Source organism: Pyxicephalus adspersus, chromosome 5, assembly GCF_032062135.1.
Source record: "Pyxicephalus adspersus chromosome 5, UCB_Pads_2.0, whole genome shotgun sequence".
Taxonomy (NCBI): Eukaryota; Metazoa; Chordata; class Amphibia; order Anura; family Pyxicephalidae; genus Pyxicephalus; species Pyxicephalus adspersus.
The window spans coordinates 26,902,353-26,916,244 of NC_092862.1; the positions used below are offsets into that span (position 1 = coordinate 26,902,353).

The window sequence follows — 13,892 nt, forward strand, 5'->3', positions numbered from 1 at the left end:
TTTGTATTGGACTCAATACAGGTATTTTGTATTGAATCCAATAGAAAATAATTTGAATTTCCCGCTGACACTCCCGCACGCACCAACATCACCCGAAAACTGAGGAGCTCGGCTCTGCATTTAGCCGGAGAAGACAGTAGAGGATGGACGTGTAAGAGAAGCTGCGGGGACAAGGTAAGTGAGTTTTTCAGTAAGAATCTGATGTCATACAATGTTGTATGACAATCAGATTACACTGTGCGGTATTTGAATTTGGTGCCGGAGTTACGCTGGCGTGTATCTGCCCTAACTCTGGCGCAACTCCAGCGTACCCCCGCCGAATCGGGTGCTTTTTTGTGCCTGACTGGCGTATAAGCCAAGGGTGACTTTTCCAGTAGACGCTTCCTAAAAACAAATATCAAAGTGAATAAGTAACCAAAAGAATTTATTTTTAGTGAAAACACTTATATCCCCTGAAAGTAAAAAGTCCTGAAAGATGCAGCACTCACTTTGTTCTGAAGATAAATAACAAGGAAAAATTAAAGAAATTTCCAAACCAGCTTCAGAACAGCATTCTGGTGGACTGGCACTAAAGTGCGAACATAACTCTGTTTAGCAGAGCTGTAAAAATGTGCATGTTAATGATACAAAATCAGTTAGACATATTAAACTGGTTTATGGTGTTTGAGTCTAGGATTGCATAACCTAAAATTATTGAAACTGGTAAGCTGAAACCAGTGGAGATTTCAATTAGTCAGTGCCATCTCACCTTATGCCAACTTTAACACAGTTGACCTAGCTCCAGAAAAAGGAAGATCTCAATTAACTGTAGTTGTTAAACCTACCTCTTCACTTTAATCTACCCACCTTCCTCAAAGCTCCAATCACTTTAAAGGTAGACCTAGACATTGAAGGGTGTGCAAAGCCAATAGTTTTTATGTAGTTTTGGACAAAAAAAAGTAAAGAGTAAAAAGGGTTAAATTTAATATCAAGTAAGTTTTTGCTTTGTTTTACATCCCCACCCCTCCCAAAGGATTCAGCAGACATCTAAGCATTTATGATCCATTTACTAATTTTTTAAACAAACAGGCAGAATGTAGGACTGCAGGCAGTATGTACTGTAAACGAATGCAAAGCGTATGGCAACAGATAGCAGGAGTATGTAGGGTATGACAGCCAGCAGTTGGGCTAGGAGGAGTGTGTAAGGCATGACAGCAGGTAGTTGGGCTAGGAGGAGTGTGTAAGGCATGACAGCAGGTAGTTGGGCCAGGAGAGGCATTTATAGGGTGAGGCAGCAGGGAAGAGGTGTGTGGAAGGTATGGAAAAATGGGCAGGCGAGTGTTAAGTGTATGATGGTGCAGAGTATGTGAAGGAGTGAAATTTGGTGTGAACAGCATCAGATTGCTGCAAAGCTTAGTGCAGACAGTGTTTGTGTCCAAATAAAGGAAAAAGACACAGTTTAATATGAAGTTGGTTTGGAAGGAGCATGCAGTGTCTCAAGTATTTCTTATGGGGAACTAGGGATTTAATTTGCTTGAGAAATGGTAGAGCAATGTGTGTATGCTGGAAGTGGAATCTTACTAGGTAAAGATTAGTCTGTGTAATGGAGATGTGATGTCTCTGCTAGATCATTCTCGGTTTAGGTAAATCCAAGACCGCAGGCAGAATGTCCCAGTGACAAAGTAAACACAATTGTCCCATATTCTCTTTTCCATACTGTTCAAATCATCATCGCTGGTGCTATTAGGTATCAGTATGACTTCAAAAGTTGGTAAATGCTTGTTTTTTTTGGATAGCTAGTAACAGAACAGCTAAAAGGAAATCATATTTGCTGCATCTTTTATTTATAAAAAAGGAGAATATCACAAATATACGAGGGGGTGCTGAGAATTTCCTGGCTTTGCCCCCTTCCTGACAGCCTAATATCTTAGTATGTAACTGTGAAAATATCAGGTCTTTGCGATTCTTAAAACTATTTTTTCTTTTAGTGAGAAGCTGTGATGGCAGAGGCACAAGCAAGTTTCAAGTCGTTGGAGTTAAGGGCCGTCAAAGTTTTTGTTCCTCTGGGGGAAAGTCAGCAAAAGATATGCACAATGAGATGTCACAAACACAAACACAGTGGGCGCCCCCAACCTCAACTGACCCGGCAACCTGCAATGCTGTCCATGAGCTGATTATTGAGGACTGGCGAATATCTGCAATAAAAGTTAGCCCAGATACTTGACATCTCACGGGAGATGTTGGGTTTGTTATCACCACTCTCCTAGACATGCGCAAGCATTCAGCAAAGTGGGTGCCGAAATGTTTAAACAGTGATCAGAAGAAGGAACGAGTTGAAGCAGCCAAAGCCGTTTTGGCCCATTTTGAAGCTGCACAGGACTTTTTGGCTAGGTTAGTGACTGTGGATGAAACCTGGCTCCACATCTATCAAACCTGAAACCAAGGAACAGTTAAAAGAATGACGCCACAGCGGGTCCTCACAGCCGAAGAAGTTCCGAAATCAGCCAAAAAATTAATGGCGTTTGTTTTCTGGGACATAGACATTCTGTTGGTGGACTAGCTACCTCAGGGCTCTAGTATCACCGTAAAGTATTATGCTAACCTCCTGGACCAGCTGAAGGAGGCAATAAAGACGAAACGCTGTGGAAAATTGACCAAAGGGATCCTTTTTTTGCAGAACAATGCACCTGCGCACACATCGAATTGTGGCTGCCAAATTGAACACCCTGGGTTTCCAATTGGTCCACCATCCCCCTACTCACCAGACCTGGCCCCTTCGGACTATTATCTGTTCCCGAATTTGAAGAAACACCTGAAGGGGCAATGTTTTGAGGACATTTCTGACGTCAAAGACGCTGCTGAGAGCTGGTTTGCGGCCCAACCAAAGGACTTTTATTTGAACGGTCTAGAAAAGCTGCAACTACGCTGTACCAAGGGCATCAGTCTCAGGGGGGAATATAATGAATAAATGTGTTATTTCATAACTCTGGCTCTCTTCTTTCTGGGCAAAGCCAGGAACTTCTCAGCACCCCCTCGTACAAACTAGCTACAACTATCCTGTTTTTCCGAAAAGACCTATCCCGAAAACAAGCCCTAGCATGATTTTTCCGTATTTTTGAGGATGTCAAATTATAAGGCCTAGCCCGAAAATAAGCTACGTTTTTTGTTCCAGAACAAGTGTCAAGTGCTGTTCATAAAAAATAAGACATCCCCTAAAAATAAGCCCCAGAGCAATTTTTGGAGCAAAAATTAACATAGAACATAGGTCCTATTTTCAAAGAAACAAGGTATTGAGATTCTACTTGTTCTTTTTTGCAATCAACACATGGAACTGAGGTAACATTTAGTGTCAACATAGTTTCTATTTATTCTAACCCAAAGGATGTTTTCTTACTTTGATTTCGGATTGAGTAATTCAGAGAATGTGGTCTCAATTTTAAAATTATTTAGAACTGTACCTCCTATTTCCCTATTAATTGGGTATCATAGAGGGAAGGATAGCTAGGTTAACTTTTCTGAAGCATAGGGTGTCTGAACAAGGACGGCGTTATATTTTTATTAGCCACAGGTTGGAGGATGAAAAATATAACAGGTCCACTTAGGATTTGCATTTTGGTTTAGTTTATTTTTGAACAATTTTTTCATTAAAAAAACTTGCAATTTTCAACACTAAACATGATTTTTACATTGCAAAAGAATTGTATTCCTAAAGTTTAAACAGGTAAATATTAGCACCCCATAAGGGTCACATGGTTTGATAAAGTCAGACTTGGTCACAAAAGACCATTTTGGCTAAGATATCAAGCTAAAAAAAAGTTAAAAAAAAATAAAAAATAAATAAATATACATGTTCCTTCTCCAAAGTTCCCTGAATGACTGATTAGGAGGACTGGCTTTACATTTACCAGGGCTCACGTGGAAGACTGAACGTGACCTCCTCTGGTAAACAAGCTGTACTCAACAGGGTTGTATTCAAAGCTTGCAGAATCCCTGCAGTGGGAATAGAAAGACACAGTGCACAAGAGTGACTTAAATGTATAACAAAAGCTTCAAATTCCTATGAGAACAATGGTGATCGTGTGTAAAAACTGTCTAGCACATAACACCTACAGACAGCATGTACAATCAACTGTAAAGTACTATTGCAATTCAAGAAACAAGGCAACTGTTTTTCAGAAGCTCGGATTTTGGGACATGTAATAAATGGATCTAAATAGCAGGGAAGTCAAGTGTGAAATATAAATGCAATATAAGCTTTAATAAAGCATGCTTAAAATTGCCTATAGTGTACTTTAAAGGATACCTGTGAAAATAAAATAACAAAAAGCAAGTGTGGGAACTTGCTTTGAAAATCAGCAAGCAAACTAAAAGCAACTATAGGAAAAAGAATGCCAAATAAAGATTTTAAAGGATTCTGACTCTTGACATATTATATGCATGTCACTAACCTGTAAAAAGACTCTCCTGGGTTGACATCCAAAAGCCCTAAGATTGCTGCTAGATGCAACTATTTTGGATGTGATGTTAGAAAAGGTCACTGAAGTGACACAAAATACAATTCTCCTCTTCTACTTCCCTGGCAGCTACATGAAAGGTTATAAATGGAATTAGGGGAAAGACAGGGAGACGCATGCTTCCAACACACCAAGATGTATTGGATGCTAAAAAAAATTTTGACCAATGTAGTCCTGCATAAAGATCGCAGTAGTTGCCTGCAGGATGGTAAATATTAGAACTCTTCTTCTACAGGCTGGGTGGTTTTTCGAGAGTTTTTCGGTATTAAGCACCCTAGAAAACTAATGAAGGTAAGCGCAGGCACCTGTTCTCAGATTCACTGTATACTAATCCACTAGGGGGGGTTAATATCTTAGTGGCAAATGTGGCAGAGCCTTATGTGATCATCCAAAGAACAAAAAACTTTCAATGTCACAGTATATAAAGCCACTTACCTGTCACATGCAGCTGTAAACCTTCATGACTGTTTCTATTACCCTGCCGCGGTGAGGCTGTGGCCATGTCGGGTTACAGGTCAGGCCTAGCAAAAGGGAACAAAGGCATCATGTGAGTGTGATACAATATGAACAGTCCTGAGCTGCTTGTTCCTGCTTGTCACTGCAAAATCGCTCATGGGTGACCGTCATAAATCTCAAAGTACAGATGTAATTTCAAAGTACAGGGTTACATGCAAACACTTAAAGATGCAATACAGCTTTATTACACTGTCAAACAATGCATAACACAGCTAACTACAATGACCAAGAAGCTAATAAATCAAACCAATTACTAGTTTATATTGCAGAACTGTACATATATGCTACATAAATGTCAATGTCAAGGGAACAGAAACATGACAATTTTTAACCAAAACCCTTCTTGTAAAAAGCTGTAGCTTTTAGTATACAGAGCTCTACAATTTAGTTCCATCTTGTATAATAATAATTAAAAATAAAGTAGTGAATAAGAAAGAATCAAACTTTTGCCACTGTACTGATCATGTTAGAATTATCTCCTGTAATGTGCGAACTTCCTATCTTGTTGTACTGCTTGTTCCTCTCAAACATCCCCTGCAGCAAAAAGGCTGCAAGATAATTATTCCAGGTCAAATTCAGGTGCTTACGTCAATAACAAAAATTATATTTTATGATGTATTCTTGATTACACAGCTGGTTTTGGGTCTTAATATATCTTGTTACAAATACAAACCATTCCTACCTTTCAGTATGACAGTTTTCGACACTAAACCGAAACAAGTAGAAAGAAAAGTCAGAAGTCCTTATGTGTATCATTTTCTGGGGTTAGTTCAATGGTTCAGCACTGAAGCCATTGGAGGGCCAAGCATGCGGCATTGAAGAATAAGGGGAGGAAAATGGCAGACTCCATGTTTCTCTAAGGAAAGGGTTAGATAAAGTTCTGTAAATAATACACAAACACTGATGGCCCTGCTATATAAAATACCACTCCTGTCTGTGCCAGCACGCTGCCAGTTACTTATGATAGTTCATGGCCATCATTTCAACACATGTGCCGGCTGTCTAAATGTTACAGCAGCTGCGGGCAGGTCAACACTCCACTTATTATTTTTCAATATGTAGATCAAAATTGCATTACAAAGAGCAGCTAAAGTTACAAGGCTACATGAGACATTAATGAGAATGTCATTGTCTTGTGGATGAAGTCCTGTGCGGTTCCATATTACTGGATCTTCATGATTATATATTTTCATTACACTTAATTGGCTTATAAACAATGAAAGAAACAAAGATTTTTTTTTTTTATCTGTTGCTTTTGCAGTGACATTACTCCCTTCCAACCCTGATCTAAGTGTGCAGTAAAAATAAACAGAGCAGCATGGTTCTGCCCCAATAAAACATGAGCATACCATGCAGCTGAATTGCTAAACTTAGAACCATTCAAGTTAGAGTAAGCTACTGGGCATATTATTCAATGAGGCAAAGATATTTTAGAACAGTAGCAACTAGGTGGACTTTTCTGATTTTAACATTTTAACATTTTAGGCTCCATTAACATACAATCCCTTACCGCTATGCACTGTAATGCATATTGGTGAGATGCGCTGTCATTTATTCCTAATGGCATTCTGGTTCTGCGGTCTGGTGCAGTGACAACCCATTGAAATAAATTTGCCAGCTTGACGCACACATGTTTACAGCTTGTGTTAATTCAACAAACTGGACTGCAACAGTGTAAATGGTAGAATAAAAAAAAAACGTAGAATGCTGCATGCATTTGCAAACATATTTCTAGATTGTGAGCTATTCTGGGCAGGATCCTCTCCTCCTCCTGTGTCACTGATTGTATCCGTCTGTCATTTGCAACCCCTATTTAATGTAGAGTGCTGTGTAATATGTTGGTGCTAAATAAATCATGTTTATTGTTAATATCAATATTATTATTATTAATAATAATTTTAATAATAATAATAATAATAATAATAATATGTACAACAAATGCACAGTCCACAAAAGTCACCAAAATAAATTGTAAACCTGCTCTGACCTATGAAAACATCAATATCAAACATTAAAAAAAATACATACAAACACATCAATATAAATAAATATAGAGACTGTTTAGCATATATTTCTATATATAAATCTATATGTAATTTGCTTTTAAATAAATACATTTTTCCTTTTCAATCATTTTAAATTTACAGCTAATTAGAAATACCCGGTTTTCCTGCCAGAAGAGCCCATGTTAAACATTAATTGTTAAAGAGTGACAACACCTAGCTTCCAATTTGTCTCAAACATGGTCACCCTGTTATATAGACATGATCCACTATTGCCACCATTGGGAAGCCCACCCTAAGAAATGCCACGAAACAAACCATAAAGCACATACATATAGAGAAGAGGTTGTTGCAAACCAGCTGCAGGAAACCAGAAACACAGAGACGAACATTTAAAAAATTAAAAACAAGTATTTAATTTTAAAAAAATGTCATAAGTTTGTTTCACACCATGCTAAGCATACAAGTTATTTCAGTTAGGTTTTATAATGACTTTTATTATCAACAACAGAGAAGAAAATCAGACAAGCAAGGAGAAGGTAAGGACCTCATATATATGAGTGCACCAAACAGTGAAAACAGGATCTGTTCAATGGTTAATCAAGTTCTGCGACCTTCACACAGCAAATTGTACGAAAAGTACTAAAACAGCGAAATTGCAACAGAAATATCTTTCTGGAAACTATCCTAGAATTGTGCAATCAATATTGTTACAACGTTGCTACAACATCAATACATAATACAGGGAATTTGTATGACAGGTACACTTATCATTACAGGTAGTTTGGTTCTGGCTGCACAATAAATGCACCTAGAGCAGCAACATGCTACCTGTAAGCTGTGGTAAAGCTTTGAATCCTACCACGCTTTATTGACTGACATTATACATTCTTTAGCTGCCTGGGTATGCTTAGACCTGTAGTTCTACAACAGTTGAAGATCTACTGGTTGCCCGGCACTGCTGCACAGGAAGGCTAGTTATTTTCCCATTCATCCTGACTATATTAAAAGTTTGCAAGGACTCAACCTTTATGAGCAGGAACACTCAAGGACAATTGTATTAATTCTTTACTAATGCGGTTCACTCACAATGCCTGTGCAGTTCATTGCACGTCGAATGCACACTCCCAGCAGCAGCAGAAGCAGCAGCAGATCTACACCACCTCCCTGCATGCAATGCCAATGATTCTGGACTGTGTTCATCATGTGACTCTGATGTCATGAAATACAGGGGGATGGCAGGGACAAAACTATATGTATTCACATCTCACTGTGCTGCAGTGGTCTCTGCAAAATCTAGGAAGTATTCTCACACAGACAATCCTGAATAGTTAACACACACACATCAGACGTCTGCCACCTTCATTTACCCCTTATCAGATTCTTGCAATATGCCCCTTATCATATTGCTAAAACGCTTCCAGAGGAATACCACTATTTCACCCATATACCAACCCAACAATTGCACCGGAGAGCCCTTTAATCAATTTTTACCAGGAAATTGGTCATTTGGTGAAACCATTAAAGCTATGGATCAGTTCTGTGCTATAGGATTTTCAAATAAAAGCTTCAAAATTGCGTACTGATGGCATTAGACTGTGGAACAATCAGAATGTTTTACGCAGACTCATACTTTTACCTTTTTGGTCACACCATTCCAAACAGTAACAGCTGCTTGTCTAGGTGAAGCTCAAATTTTAAGCAGCTTAAAAAAAACACTGTGCATTGATTTACAAATGTAAACAACTAAGAAAAAAATTGATTTGACATTAGCATCTTGCAGCCTTAAAATTTGATATCAAGCAGGTCATAAATGCAGAATAGGAGAGGTTTTGTCCCTTCTGCACTAAGTATTCTTACCTGCCTGATTGCTGGTCAGCTTTCTTAGTATCATAGTCAGGTTGAAAAAACAAACACATAAATTCAATCTGGGAAATAAACATATCCCAGATATAAAACTCTATAGACATATTTTATCCAAAAAGGCAAAAAAAAAAAAAAAAACCCTGGTACAATTTGCTATGACAGGTGAAAAAAAAATCCCTTCCTCATTCCATGTGGCAATCGGATGTTCCCTGGATCAACAGTCTCTGTTGTCTTTACTTTAAAGCCCTAATCCCCAGTTATATTCTGTGCCTCAAGAAAATCATCCAGCAATCTTCAGAAGTTGCTAAAACTACTTCCTGAGGGAGCCGATTCAACATTTTCACAGACCTTACAGTGGAGAATCCCTTCCTTATCCGGAGCTTAAACTTCTTTTCCTCCAGACCCAAAAGAGTGCCCTCTTGTTCTTTGTAATGATCCTAAATTGAATAATGGGGTAGAGAGTTCTTTATATGGACCATTTATATATTTATACAGGGTGATCATATCCCCCCTTAAATGTCTCTTCTCAAGTTTTCAACATTCGCTGATCTGCGCATACCCAGTGTCGGTTGCAATCCTAGCTTACCCTGCAAATGCCGGGAATGAATGAACTCCCATGTGCTTGTGTGGAAGTTACGTCATCGAAGCCCAGCCAATAAAGATGCCTAAAGTTTAGAATATGGAAGAGAAGGGGGCAGAGATGGCAGAGCCTGCAACAGAACAGGTGAGTAATATAGGGTTTAGTTGTGCTAAACCCCATGCGGAGACAGGGGTGCACAACATGGAGCCAGGGGCAGTTGTGTTGCGATGCTCAAGTGTTTACAAGGAGCACGCTGATCGGAGGAGGGAGCAGAATGTCTTCCTAAATTCTAAAAGCAAAACAAACCCCTGCATGTGTTACTTAAATGTATGTACAGAAAAATGGTCTCCAGGCTGGCCGCAGTGTAAATTTATATCTTGAATGGAAATAAATACATATCAAGCAAAATTAAAAATAGACCCTATTAGTATTCATAAAAATTATCTCCAAGAATAGTCTAGCAATTCACTAATATAAAAGTCACTGTCCTTAAAAAAATAATAGTTCAAGAATATTTCTAAAAAGAAAGACCTTATTAGCAACACAAACCCTTTGGCAAATAAAGTGGCTCGATGATATGAATTCATATCTAATGATAGGAATTTCTTCTGTGTATTTTAACCTAGCCATTAACCTAGAATTCAGCTTCCACTGATAATATTGGCTTAACAAATGGGCGCGAGCCTTGATAGTTGTGGTTATCAAGTTTGGGGGCTGTAGGTTATAGTATAGTGACAGTTTCCTTTTTTGCTTACTATTGACTATGCCAATAAAGCTAATAAAAAATATAAAGCGCAAGAACCAAGAAATACCCTCAGAAATCTGCAAAAACTTTTACTGCATCCGATATGCACAGACCTGGCATTTTAGGTTGGAGTTTGTCTACTTCTTCCTCACCACAACCACTCTCTTTTTGGTCTCAAATGCCAAAATCAATGTGTAGGCGGCGGAACACATCAGGCTCCTTCACTACCAGGAAATGCTAATGTTTTACCCACTAAAAAGGGCTCAGCATTAACAAGATATGCTTTAAATGCAAAAGTTCTAGTTTCTCCAAGGTGCATTCATCATGCAAATGTTTAAAATTTGCTCACCACCACTTGCAAAAAGTACAATGCCATGTTTCTATACAACCATTGTAATATTATTTATAGGTAAATGTAAGACTGGAGAATATACCTAGTCTGTGCAAACAAAACCTACAGAGGCTATAAGAGGCCGTTTGTTTTTATTCACCTAAATGGCCTGGACACTATACCATACTATTACTGTGCTCCAAGTATAGCCATGACCTGGATAAATCAGCTAGTTTAGGCTCCAGGCTTGAGAAAAGGAAGGAGAGCTGCAAACTTGTACTACAAATTATTTAGAGAACATAGTGGGCATATTCACTTCCTTATATATTATCTGCCAGAGCATAGAGTTTAAGGATATCCCGTGGTATGATACATCACATACAAGGTATATGATATGATCTCTGTCATAGTAGACACTCACATATAGCAAATAATGGTGGAGCCAAGTCCTCTTACCACATGGCTACTGCAAATTCTATGAACCTGAAAGTGGTAACTGAACTGCTTAGCAGAGTGGTGCATATTTGCATTGACAAGTAGTTCAAAATCAACATTATGGTGCCGATTGGAGCAGCAAACCTGGGCACTGCTTGTCCAAAAAAATGTGCAGCAATGCAGCCACCAACAGCCTGCATAAAAAAAGAACAAAAAACAAAGTCCAATGCTAATCGCTTTTTGCAAGCAGTTTCACAATTTGTTTTTAAAAACAAATTCCCCAAGGATGGTACCAGTTTACTCTGTTCTTTGCCAAGCAGCTTCAGCTGACTGAAATCAAATACATAAGGAGCTGGATATGAACAGCGTGGAACCTGAGAATGATGGCAGGGAGCCCAGAGGAATCTCACAATTCAAAGCACAGACCCGAGCACAGACTTCCTTCTGAAAATTCAAGTTACCTGGCTGTAACGTCTGACTTTTTTCTAAGTCCCTCTAACTCCATCATTGTTTCTGACCCAGGACAATGATGCAGCTAGGCAAGTCAGTAATAAAGTGCACGCTTGTTCTATGCAAGTCTAACTATACAAAAGTGAATGTCATTTATAAAAGAAAGTCAGCAATGAAAGTTTTTAATCTCTTCCATTATTCCCACAAAAAAGTCTTCTCTTGAAAGGAATATATCACGGAAAAAAAAAAATAATTTGCCAATGATGCTATTAAACCATAACCAAACAACGACTTAACACAAACACACTTCCAAATGAAAACACAATTTTAATTCTTTATAAAGAAACTGCAAAACTGCCCAAAATATTTGGCAAGCCATGCTACAATGCAAGCTCATTCCAATATATTGTACAGACATAAGAAAAAGAAAGTACATCCTCTTTCAATTCTATAGGGTTACTTATTATTATTAATAATAATAATAATAATAATATTAGTAGTAGTAGTAATAAACATGTTTTATATTGGGCCAACATATTATGCAATGCTGTACAATCAAATAGGGGTTGCAAATGACAGGCAGATACAGACAGTGGCACAGGAGGAGGAGAGGACTCTTGCAAATCCAAACATCTAAACAAAAATCATAGTTCCTAAAAAATGTTGTAGATTTCGTGTTTGGGATCATTGTCCGGTTGTATGACCAATATTAGCCAACCTTCAGCTATTATACAGATGGCCTCACATTTGTGTTGGGTACATTGTTATTTAATATCATTATGTCTTATCAATATACATACTGTATACTTTTCCTGGGTACTCATTATGTACTAGACTTAATAAGTAAGATGCTGGTTAAGGATTATCATTGGTCAGCACTGCTTAAGCATTGACCATTGTCTCATTTCTTGTAAAATTTAACACAGCTTTGTGCCTAATCTGCAGCCTCTACCGGAGCTTATGATATGGAATGTGTTTGTGATCTACCAAGGCGTTATATTTCTTTGGATTTTAACAGCTTTTACGTTCATTTTTTTGTTATTGCAATGTTACATCTGTCTTTATAGAGCTAAATATTATATGGTTTATAATACTTGTTAGTCTTTGTGTTGTACACTTATTAAAATTAAACAAATTAAACCCATCAATATTCATATAAGTTGTGACTAAACACATTTGACTCTACAAGTAGTTTGGTGTTGATTGAAGTTCATGGTTTAGTCAATGACTGCAAGGTGCCTAAATCATCACCCCTCTACCACTGTGCTTGGCAGTTGGCAAACATACATGGCTGGTTTTAAACATACACGGTGCTGTGCATTATGAACAAACATCTACACTTTAGCCTCATCTGTCCAAAAGACATTGCTCCAGAAGACTTATATTTATTTTTCAGATACAACTTTGAAAACTTAGGCAGTGCTGCCCTGTTCTTTTTAAAGAGAAGAATCTTTCTGCTAGAAACTTTTCCAAACAAGCCATACATATTAAGTCTATTACTAGTTGAACTGTCACGAATTTTAACACATGCTAAGGCCTATAGAGCCCGAGATGCATCTCGGTTTTTTTTCAATTACTCTGAACATTGAACATCCCGACCTTGGGGTGAACTTGGTGGGATAATCTTTCTTACTGTAGAATGATGGACTTCAAATAGGTTGGAAGCGGCCTTATAACCTTTAACCAATGGATTGAGACTAATTGGTTCTCCAAGAATGCTGATGATGTCTTTCTTTCTTGGCATCGTGTTAACACAAACCTGATTGCTTCAGACCGGCAAACTGACGATACTTCTGCGGTTATAGAGGTGTTCAAGCAATAATCAAATACATTTTAGAAGCAGTACCTGACCGCTATCTACCCTCTTAATTCCTATGGGAGTGGCAAGAGGGTATATAAATCAGGCAAGTAAGCATGCTTATTGAAGAGGGGACATTGCCTGTCTCTAATGCTCTGCCTGATACATTTTTAAAAATGGAACTCCGATTCCACTTTAGGAAAGTATTTCACTAGCCCTTGCTGCCATGAAGGTGAAACACCATTATTCATGCACAGGACCTGCCTCATCAATGCCTTTTCTATATCCAAACTAGGAAGATACTGGCAGAGAGGAAGCTTCGGAGAAGTTGGCATCAGCAGCTGTGGTAAGAAAAAGGGAGAGATAGAAGTGCTGTCATTGCTAAAGAACTGCAACACAGAGGTTTGCTATAATGTACAAAAGCTTCTCACAGTGTGCAGCAAAAGCTGCAGCAAGTCAGACAGTCAGCCTTATTACCTAGCAAATGGACAACCAAAATCACCAGCCGTTTCCTCGCCAGCTTTACTGTCCCAGACCTTCCCCTTTCATTCACTGGTTTGTGGAAGCTCAGCATTATAGTTGGGTGTAATCACAGCGCCTACATCCACCCATAAACTGACTGCATTGACTGCATAATAGGAAACACAAAGACCTGATAGTTATGTCACTGGGTTT

General features: G+C 38.4%; 1 protein-coding gene across 3 annotated transcripts in view; it reads right to left on the minus strand.

Moving 5' to 3' along the window:
• The window catches only part of WWP1 (WW domain containing E3 ubiquitin protein ligase 1), an 87,815-nt gene that overhangs the window by 48,982 nt on the left and 24,941 nt on the right, over positions 1 to 13,892 (minus strand). Inside the window, exons 1-2 of one of the 3 annotated variants that reach the window (XM_072410965.1) lie at positions 8,102 to 8,158; positions 4,929 to 5,014 (exon numbers count right to left, since the gene is read on the minus strand). In XM_072410965.1, coding sequence (XP_072267066.1) covers positions 4,929 to 4,995 — 67 coding nt within the window. In that variant the 5' untranslated portion in view covers positions 4,996 to 5,014; positions 8,102 to 8,158. Of the gene's footprint in view, positions 1 to 4,928; positions 5,015 to 5,691; positions 5,893 to 8,101; positions 8,159 to 13,892 lie in introns of those variants that run through there. The other 2 variants (XM_072410966.1, XM_072410964.1) reach the window with 2 other exon arrangements.